This window comes from Callospermophilus lateralis, chromosome 15 (genome assembly GCF_048772815.1).
Source record: "Callospermophilus lateralis isolate mCalLat2 chromosome 15, mCalLat2.hap1, whole genome shotgun sequence".
Lineage (NCBI taxonomy): Eukaryota > Metazoa > Chordata > Mammalia > Rodentia > Sciuridae > Callospermophilus > Callospermophilus lateralis.
The window spans coordinates 56627556-56638677 of NC_135319.1; the positions used below are offsets into that span (position 1 = coordinate 56627556).

The 11122-nt window shown below is 40.0% G+C and overlaps 1 protein-coding gene across 2 annotated transcripts in view; it reads left to right on the top strand.

The window, feature by feature from the left end:
• The window catches only part of Ldb3 (LIM domain binding 3), a 64094-nt gene extending 53839 nt beyond the window's left edge, over positions 1-10255 (top strand). For both annotated transcript variants that reach the window (XM_076834313.1, XM_076834314.2), the window contains 2 exons: positions 1193-1308; positions 7164-10255. In XM_076834313.1, coding sequence (XP_076690428.1) covers positions 1193-1308; positions 7164-7253 — 206 coding nt within the window. In that variant the 3' untranslated portion in view covers positions 7254-10255. The remainder of the gene's footprint in view (positions 1-1192; positions 1309-7163) is intronic.
• The last annotated feature ends 867 nt before the right edge of the window (positions 10256-11122 follow it).

The window sequence follows — 11122 nt, forward strand, 5'->3', positions numbered from 1 at the left end:
TCAACACATGAACTTTGGGGAACACATTCAAACCTCAGAACATCTATATGAAAATGTCAAATAAGCTACAAGCATTATACAAATAATATTTAGTAGTATCATCTCATTTGCTGAGGGGGATGGGAAGGAGAACATGCTTTCCCTCAATAATATAGCTCAATTTTTTTTTCTGTATTGGGGATTGAACTCAGGGTGCTCTATTACTGAGCTACATCTCAGCCCTTTTATTAAATTTTGAGACACAATTTGCTAACTGCAAGGCTGGCTTCAAATTTATGATCCTCTTGTCTCAGCCTATAGGTCACTGGGATTGCAGGTGCAACTGTGGACAGCTCAAAATATTTATTTATTTATTCATTCATTCTGGAGATTTAACCCAGGGGCACTTTACTACTGAGCTGCATCCCCAGCCCTTTTTGCTTTTTATTTTTTTTTTAAATTTTTTTATTTGAGTCAAGAGTCTTACTAAGTTGCTTAGGGCCTCGCTAAGTTGCTGAGTCTGGCCTCGAACTTGTGATTCTCCTATCTTAGCCTCCCAAGCCACTTGGATTACAGGAATGTGCCACTACACCTGGCTCAATTTTTTAAAAATTATAGATGGGCACAATACCTTTATTTTATTTATTTATTTTTTAATGTGGTGGCAGGGATCAAACTCGGTGCCTCACACTTGCTAGGCAAGCGCTCTACCACTGAGCCACAGTTTTCATAGTAGTAAAAATATGTTGTCAACACAATGCCCAGTGATAGAAGAATGGTTAAGTAAAGAAATTCTATAACTTAAAAAATCTTAACTTCATTATTCCGAAGTAAATAACTGTTGGGAAATGTGGATTTTTTTTTCTTCCTGGTTTTGGGATTGATCTATTTGGGCTATTAGAGGTGACAGAGGCAGAAGAGACAATCACCCAGCAAAAAGTTGATGACAATTCCCAAAAGTGTTTGCAGATCAAACCAGCATAAGATAGTGAATAAGCCTGAGTCCCACAGCATCAATGCAAATTACTGGAAAAGGAAAAGGAAATCAATCAAGAAACGAATATTTTATGTAATATGACAAGCTACCAATTAGGTTTCACCCACTTTCCCCAACCCACTGATTTGGGAGTTTTCCTCACCTTCTGCAGATGTGGCCAGATTGCTCCTTCCTGCCTTCCTGGGTTCCTGGTCCTCATTCTGCCTTTCATTTCAGACTATGTCAACCTGTTCAGCACCAAGTGTCATGGTTGTGATTTCCCCGTGGAAGCTGGTGACAAGTTTATTGAAGCCCTGGGGCATACCTGGCATGACACCTGCTTCATTTGTGCGGTACGTATTTAGCCCCGGGTTCCAATGATCTGGGGTCCTGACTATCAGAAAGGAGTACATGAAGGTTAGATGACCAACCACCAATCTCCCTTGCAACTCCAGCATTCTGATGTTCTGATTATTTTTAAAATTTTTTCTTTATAGTTATAGATGGACAGCATACCTTTATTTTATTTATTTTTTTTAATATGGTACTGAGGATTGAACACAGTGCCTCACACATGCTAGGCAAGTGCTCTGCCACTGAGCTATGGCTCCAGCCCTGTATGGATTATTTTTAAAAGTTGGCAGATACCGTAATGCCTTGATATGCCATGGTTGAACAAAGTTTTATTACTATTGATTATTTACAAACCAGTGTGGCTTTGTTACTTTCCACTTCACAAAGGGCAACAGAGTGCCCTAGGATTTGGAAACCAGTAGCTTGTCCCACCAGTAATGCTTTTTCCATCAGTGAGGGGCCAGCAAATGAGGCTTGAACTTAAAGGGACAGATGGCTTCTTAAGCTTATATGTTGCTTCAGTTATGATGAAGTGATTTGAGGGTTTTCCCTGAAATTTTCACCATGAACACCAGATTGGAGCTTATTGACTAGTCCTATGGAAAGCTGAGATAAGGTTTCTCTTAATAGAACCTTTGGAAAGCAGGACTGAGTTATCATTTTATTTTCCTAAGTGGTCCTGTTCTTGATATACAGCTGCCTGTAGATAAGCCTTAGATTAACTATTAACAGTGTATGATTTATTTCTGCCAAACAGCTGGGTCATTTTACTATGAGACTGACATTTTCCTTTAAAGGGCTTTGGTTAGAGGTGGGAACATGATGCTGAGCCCACAAATGTTTAGACCCTGAAGATGGAGATAGGAAATAATCATCCCTTACAAAGCCCTGTAATGTCAATTTATAATTGAACTAACTTTATTTGGGAAAAGAATGTGCTACCATAAATAATAAAAAAAAAAAACAGAGTTCTTTAAGGTAGATCTTGGGAAAGTATGAAATATCCATGCAGTTTAAACTTGAATAATCTCTTAGAGCTATAAGAGAACTATAAGACTGCTCAGTGGACTTGATCAAAGACATTCAGTAGATCTTGTCCTTTGAAGAATAAGCATGGAGATTGTTAAGCCTTCCTGTAAACTAGCCTTGTGTGTCACTCACTGCCCCCTTGAGATATCACAAGATAATCTCTTGTGATACAGAATAATCCTAGTCATGAATTTTACTGCCATAAGCTCCTATTTTTCACTTCAAGACCTCTGCTATTTGTGGGATGCATTGTATTCGTCCTGTGTATTACTTTGTTAGAGCTGCCATAATAAACCAATGGTTTAAACAACAGAAATGTATTCTCTCACAGTCCAGGAGGCCAGAAGTCCAAAATCAAAGTGCAGAGAGGTGGCCACGCCCTCTCTCCTAGCTTCTGGTGGTTGCCACAGTTATTGCATTTCTTGGTTTGCAGCTACTCTCTGCCCCCAAGGCTGTGTCTGAATCTTTACATGTGTATGTATCTGACTCTGTAGGTTCTCCTCTTCTTATATAGACATAGATCATATTGGACTAAGGGCCTATTTCAGTATGACCTCAATTTACATCTGAATTGTGTCCACAAAGACTATTTCCAAATAAGGTTGCTGCTGCATCCATGTGCTGGGAAGGCTGGAGGTACTGGGAATAGGACTTCAACATATAAATTTGTTTTATTTTGTTCAAGACATGGTTTCCCTATGTTGCTCAGCCTGGCCTCCATCTCCTGGGCTTAAAAGATTCTCCTGCCTCAGCTTCCCAAGTAACTGACACTACAGGCATGTGATACTCTGCCCAGCTTCAACATATGAATTCTGAGGGACACAATTCAACTCTTTAACACTCTCATTTTCCAGCTCTTTGAATAGATTCTTCAGTTGTCTTTTAAGGTCCTCTAAATACCTCAGGGCTTCCCTTTCTAAAAAGGACAATGGGTTGTCTCCTGCAGAGCTATGGTTCAGCCCAGACATAGCACAGGACTCTCTGACCCTTACTTTCAACCCATGACTTGTCTGATCCTGAGACACTGCTTGCAAGCTTGGCTATCTAACTTTTAGAAGGATCCAAAAGACTTGGAGAAATTTCAGAAAGACAGTGGCATAGAAGGCCTCTGATTCCAAAGGCAGAATGATGAGAGGGCTGTGTTGCATGGAAAGGGAACCATGGCAAGGTGAGCAAGGGTCAGCTCCCTCAAGCCACAATAGCACAGGTCTTAGAAACCAGAAGAAGATACAAGGCTTAATGTGTTTCAGGCTGGTGTTATAAATGAGTTGTAGAGAATTAAACCTAGTCAGATGTGAGAGACCATGAGTCTGTCCAGTGGATTTGATCAAAGAAATTGAGTAGATCCATCCTTTAAAGAATAAGCAAGAAGATTGTTAGGTCTTCCTGTAAACTAGCCCTGTGTGTCACTCACTGCCCCCTTGAGATGTTGCAAAGAGGAACATGGTTTTGATCTTTGGAAGGAAATCTTTTGATCAGAAAAGTTGCAGGGTTTTTTTTTTTTCCTGTGTTGGGGATCAAACAGAGGGCTTTGTGCATGCTAAGTAGGTGCTTTACCACTGAGCCAAACCCTAACCTAGATTAGGGTGTAGTCTTCTTTCTATCACATTACATTCTCTTTTATAAAAAATTAATTAATTTATTTATTTATTTTATTTAGTTTTCGGCAGACACAACATCTTTGTTTGTATGTGGTGCTGAGGATCGAACCCGGGCCGCACGCATGCCAGGCGAGCGCGCTACCGCTTGAGCCACATCCCCAGCCCCACATTACATTCTCAAATGACTTTTAATGAACATGTATTTTCCTGTAGCTTAAAAAGAAACTATTAAGAAAGAAGATTCAGACTAGTTCTTCCATTGATGTGTTGTATCTCAGGATACCACATTCAGACAAATTCAGTTGACCAAATGTTCCCTGAGTTTGGAGAATACAAGAATATTCCAGAGCGAGTCTTCACCTTTATATAATCTAGAATCTTGAAATGGAGAATGAAGCTAACACACACAAGCAATTAAAGTACAGAACAAGACAATAATCTCTAAAATCCAAAGCATATGAAATGAAATCTGGGAGCTAAGAAGGTGGATCAGGGTGAGATTAAGCTCCAGTTTGGCTTTGGCCTTTGAGTTCCAAAGGAAGGGATTTGGTCCTACCTTAGTGAGGGAAAAATTCTTACTGGTCCCTCTTTTCCTCTAAGTCTAGTTGGTTTCTAGTCCCTCCCCACTGGTGTGAATATCAGGAGGATGTGGGAAGTGGTGTAACTTTTGGAGATAATCTTGAAGCTGCCACAAACGGTCTATTTCACTGTCTTCACTCTGCTGGGACTATGATCAGCACTGTCCATGGCCTCTACTCCTCCACAGTGAGATCTGATGCCAGCTGACTCTGAGCCTTGGGGTTGGACCCTCCTTGCTGTCTCCCTGCTCTGGGCAGTCTGATGGCCTCCTCCACCATGATGTCACCTTACACTAAGAAGACACTGAGCACAACTCACTATTTGTGTTCTAGCCCTGAGACCCATTTTATTCACCAGCCACCTATGAGACTGTGTTTCTCTTTGTTCCTCAGTCTTCAGTCCCTCAACACCCTCCCACCTGATTCATCCTGAAACTCTCACAAACAACCAGCATTGTCCCCTAACAGCCAGAGCTGTGAGGTATCAACTCACTCTAGAGCTGCCTTTATATCTTCCCTGAAACCCATTCTCATGAGTTAGACCTTGTATGTTCACCTTCTTGGTCTTGTTTGCAAGTTGTCACCTGCAACTTGAGGCATCCATAAGAACCTGGTTTATTAGTTAACTTTGCATTACTATAACCAATTCCCAAGGCAGACCAACTTTATAAAGTATGGAGGTTTATTTAGCTCATGGTTTTTGAGATTCAAGGGCAGAGTACTGGTATTGTCTCAGCTCTGGTGAGGTCTGTCTTATAAAAACTAAGGTCCTAAGAGGAATATTTTAATCCCTTTCAAGGGCAAGCCCCAAACTGATCTAAAAACCTGCCATAAGTTTCTACCTCTTAAAGGTCTCACCTCTTAATATCTTCACACCAAAGGCCAAGCTTCCAACATATGAATCTTTAGGAAACAAACCACATTGCTGCATTGACTAGTGACGTTATCAGATATTTTTTCAGCTTATTGGTTTCCATGGCCCATTGGCAGCCATATACAACCCCAGGTATAATCTCCCCAGTGAGGATATCATTGTGCCTCTTTCTTCTCCAACTCTCCTGGAATGAAGAAATGCTCACTGACTCAAGCTCAGCTCAGAAGGATGATTTCTGTATTTCCTTATGTGTGGGGTTTGCATGATTTCTCTCTCTATCCCCATCTGTATACAGAGACCCCTGCAGTTCTAATGCCAGAGTCCTAGATGTGGCCCTCAACTGTTCTCCCCAGTAGGGATACTCAGAGTCTTCTCTAAGGCTGGGGCCATCCTTAGAACATCCTGGAACATCCCAATCAATGTGACCTCCTAGTCAATGCTGACATATTATCCTCCTGGGGGCAGGCTACATATTGGTAATCCAACAAACGTAGAGGGAAAATCTGCAAGCTCAGAACAATTTCAAGTAAACACAGCCCCTCTCTGCTATGGAGTGTGGGGAAAATTAGCCAGAAACTGGGTCCTTACAGCCCTGGGCATGATTCCCAGCTCTCCTGTTGACTTGGTCTCTGACTTAAGCAAGACATTTCTGCTCTCTGAGCCCATTTTTCAATTGTGAAATGGGGGAAAGGGGTACCTCACCCATGAAGTTTGGGTGACAATTAAATGAGATCAAGTATATACAGAGTTTAGCATCCTGCTTCACCCATGACAGCCTCAACAAAGATCAATTAGTTCCCTTCCTTCTAGAATGTCTCCAGTCTCAAACTCAATTCATATATTGTCATCATGGGAATACATAATTTTTTCTGCTTTTTTTCCTGGTATTTTTCTCTACATACACCCTTCCTTATTTGATTTATCTTTTTTTCATGGTGACATTCCATTGGAAAAATGCACCATAAACATTTGTTTAATCATCTCTCTATTAAGAGAAAATTTAATAGTTTTAGGTTTCTAGTTGAGCATACACTGCTTTCTTATTCTGTGCAGTTGTTTCTGCAATATTAAATTCTCCAGGGTGGCATTACTGGGTTACAGGGTAGGCACATCTTTTGGCTCTTATTCAATGTTGCTACACCCTCTGTAGAACATCAAGCTGATTTATGTGTCCCTAGCAATCTTTAAGGTCTATTCCCTTTTGGTATTGCTAATTTTTCATTGATCCTCCTACTCCCACCCCAATTTTTGGCTAATGTCATGTAAGGTTAAGGATGAGAAGTCATGGAAGTTTTTTTGTCTTACTTATTTTCTACATTACTAGGTGTCCAGTGGTATCTCAGGAAGTTTATAAGTTTTTATTGATGAGGGTAATCTTTTCTGATGTGTTTGTTAGTTTATTAATAGTATTTGCTTAGATGTTGCTCCTCTCTGTGGGTATCAACTTTTGAACTTGTATTGGTTCCTTATACACTTTGGATAGCATAAATTGGACATCTTCATCACATATATTCTATATTCCATTAAGTTTAATTAATCTAATTCAAGTTTTATTCCATGTTCTTCTTTGGAAGTCTTCATTTTTATATAGTTTGTCCTATGTACTCTGCTTCAGTAATTAAGAATTCATAGTGGGGAGAAACAGGCAACAGCTTGTTCCCCCAGCTGCATATGACAATGCTTTCTTAAAGGGGTGACTGAAATCTGTTCCTGCCCCCTCCACCATGTTGGCTGCAAGGCCCCATCTCACATTGGTCTGTTCTCTGTCCCAGGTCTGCCATGTGAATCTGGAAGGGCAGCCGTTCTACTCCAAGAAGGACAAGCCCCTGTGCAAGAAGCACGCACATGCCATCAATGTGTAGGGAGCCAAGGGCCCCAGGCTGCTCCTGCTGCTGACAACGAAGGATTCGAGGAGGCTGATATTTCTTTTGGGGGGAAAAGGGGGAAGAGAGGAAGCAATTGAGCTCTTTTGAAGTATAATTTTAGTCTTTTCTTCTGTACACATATCGTGTATTTGCATAGTTCAGACTAGAAGCCAAATGAAGATTCTAAACCAAGCTAGTAATTAATCCAAGACTGGAATTGCACTTCAGACGTTTAAGACAGGATTCCAAGAACTCAAAAGTGAAAAATGAAAAGCAGCTTTCCCAAAGTGATACACCTCCCTGCTGTCATTGGAGCAGGGACAGAGCTCAGAGCAGTCATGGAGAATCCGAAGCATTCTGTGTTCTGTAGAGCTCCTCTGGCAAACAAAACGAAGTGCCAAACAGTGCTTGCTGCAGGGTATTTTTAGAGCCATAACTGAGAGCTTGTTAGCTAAGACCAATTGGGCTTTCCTCACCAAAAAAGGAAGTGTTATTCCATTACTAGCGTCATGGAGCTACCTCTGCACATCAGACTTCAGGCCATGAACAAACTTGAAATGTCTAAAAGGAGCCCAGATGTCGGAAGAGGTGTCTTCTGGGAGCCACTGGGCGGTTGACAAGGCTCCAGGAAGAGCTCTGGTTCATGCTGCTAACAGCCAAGGAAGGATGGGCCCTTCAGCTCCCCTCTTTCAGTTTGAAATATCCCATGTCCCTGGAAGGCTTAGCTCCTTTTTGAATTGTGAAGGAGAAGTGGAATTGGGTTTTTCCAGTTTAGCTTTGTAGTGTATGAGAGGAGAGCTTAAAAGATTCTGGGTTGCATTTGACTCTTGTTTTGCTTTAAGAGATTCCTAAACATGAGGGTCCTCTGCATGTATTTCACTCCCTACCTGCAACTGCTCGCTTATAATGTCTTCCTCAGCACCCCTACCCCCCAAACAGGCTCCATGGCCTGTGGAAAGAAAAGACAGTGTCTGACACAGGATGGCAGAATAGGCTAACACGCCCAAACTGTGGGTGGGGAAGAGGAACTTTACTTTCTGCCAACCTCAGTAAGAACGCATGAGCTGGCAGGATCTTCAGGTCTGCACCATCCTTTTCATACATATATTCCTTTAAATGCAGCACACTGATTATGTACAGTCATCTTGACGGCTGGAAGGAAAAGAAGGATGTTTTGCTGTTTTGGCCAATATTTTCAGAATGTATAAGGTGTATTGATCTAGCAGTTATTTAAGTATTTATTGGAATAGACTTGAGCCTTTAATTTCTTTGCAATATAGGTGATAGTTGGAGTTAAGTAAACATTACTTAAAGCTGTTAGGCAATAAAATGAGAAGCTTTGTTTCTGAGGTTGGAGACCAAATGCTCTCTTTCCTTTTTAGGAAACACCATTAAGATATTCATAGAATATGGCATTGAAGCAAGCAGTTTGCATGGATGTTTTGGATTGGAGCACAATATTTAGGCACTTTTCCTATTCTCTGCTAATGTCTCCTCACTCTTGTGTTAAATTTTCTCTTTGCATGTTTGAAATGTTTTACAGAAATACATTAGGACTTTTTTTCTGCTGAGAACTTCCAGGGGACTGCCGTTCTACCAGAGTGTGTCTCTTCTCCCTGAGGGACAGTGAAGCAGCTGGCCATGTCCCTAGCGGAAGCCCATACTTTGTCCAAGTGCGAGGCCATCGGCCCTTCCTGGCACCATCAGGGAGGAACATAAATGTGCTCCTACCAGAGGGCACTTTTTTTCTTTTGATGCAGTAAAGAAAGTAAACACAGAGCACCAAGGAGAGTAAATTTTACTGGAACAGCCTGGAAATTTTTCAGGAGATGCAAACAAGTACCTTGGAGCATTCTGTTATTCTTGGAAAGTTCAAAATACAGGGACAAGAAGCTTGCTGACTACATAGAAAGGCTCTGAGCAGGGTTTTTGTCCAAAAAATCGTCTACTTAGTGATCAGCAACTGTTCTGGAGGAAAGAAAAACATTTTAGAGTTTCTAAAATCTCTTTTTAAAGGTTTTATGTAAGTGTTCATTAAAAAATGTGTGATCAACCAGGTGTGGTGGTACATGCCTGTAATCCCAGCTACCTGGGAAACTGAGGCAGGAGAATCATAAGTTTAAGGCTAACCTGGGCAATTTAGACCCTGTATTAAAATAAAAAATTAAAGGGTTGGGGATTTAGCTCAGTGATAGAGTGCTCCTGGATTCAATCCCCAGTACTAGAGGAAAAAAAGAAAAAAGGGAAATATGGAAATATCTTAAAGGACAGTTTCACCTTAGTCCTCTATTGAAAAATTTCCCCCACATTTCAGAGCTCAGGATCCTGAGACTCTTATTTGCCAAAAAATAAGCAAACAAGCAATAAAACGTTTTTAAGGATTGAGGGATATAGCCCAGTGATAGAGTGCTTTGCTAGTATGTGCCAGGCCCTGGGTTTGATGCTCAGCACTGCAAAACAAAACCAAAAACCAAACACAACCACCACCAAAAACAAACAAACCTTAAAGATAGCAGGAAAAGGAGGTAGTGTTGAGTGTGGTTCATCTGTTTTCTGTGAGTCTGGCGTAGTGTCAGGATTAAGACGGTGTAGTTCAAGTTAATATCATGGGTGTCCTGCAACGCCAAACATAACTTCTAATAGTTCATGGTAAGGAGCACACTGAATCTATAGTTCTTGACTGCTTTATATGACATTAATTTAACGCTGATAAACATTTTGTAAAGGAGTGACTTGTTCTGCAGTGTTTGTGTTAGGAATCTAGCTTTTATAATGTTAACTTTTCAACCTAAGATACCTTTCCTATTTTTTTTGTGTGTTTTCTTTCCCTGGGAGTGGGGGCGGGTAAGATTTCAGAAGTGGAATGTAGCATATTAGAGGTGTGCACAAAACTATTTTGCATGGTTTTTGTTCATTTGGGTTTTTTGTTTTTGTTTTTTGGCCTGTGTGAATTCTACTTTTTAGTAAAATAAAACTCAAAAAAGGATGTGCAAATAACATATTTTTCTGTGTATAGTTTTTTCATGTGACACCAAAAGTAAGTTTACTTCTAGATGGCCATAAATAACAGTCTGAGACAAAACTAAGCTTCCTATGAACAAGAAATATAGTTCACTTCTTCTATTGCTCAACAGAAGTTTAATCATCTTATTTTAACAGAGAAAGATTTATATGTAATACAAACATCTTGCATAAAGGAATTTACCAGGTATATAGTAAGCTAAAGACTAAGCCTTGCTTTGTATTTTCACCAAGGTTTGTTTAGTTACTTGGTAGCCAAATATTTTCAAATTCATTTATTTTTTATTCTGCTCTAAATGTCTTTATAGCTAGAAATGTTGCTATATTTAGTCCCATTTTGTTTGTTTTCAAATAAAGTCAGAGTAAAATCCTCATAACATTTAAAAAAAATAATGAAAACCCTTCTGAAGTACCATGCTTAACAAAACCAATTCATTCTTTTTTAAGATACTCTTTCTTCAGCATTTCGTAAGGCTACATCATGTACTACCAGAGAAATGAAAAGTTGTGCTGCAATTGTGTACAATGACTCAAAATGCATTCTGCTGTCATATATACCTAATTAGAATAAATAAATAAACATTTTTTTAAAAAAGTAAAGGTATGGGCTGGGAGTGGGCTCAATGGTAGAATGCTTGCCTAGCACATATGAGGCCCTAGACTCAACACCCAGCACTGGAAAAAAAAAAAAAAATGGGTGCATGTGGGGGGTTGTCTATATCTGATTTTAAACACCTGAATCAGAATTTGAAATAGCTATAAATTACCAAAAGAAATAAAATTTCATTCTGTTACTACTTTTTTTTTCAGTACTAGGAATTGAACCAAGGGATATCTACCATTGA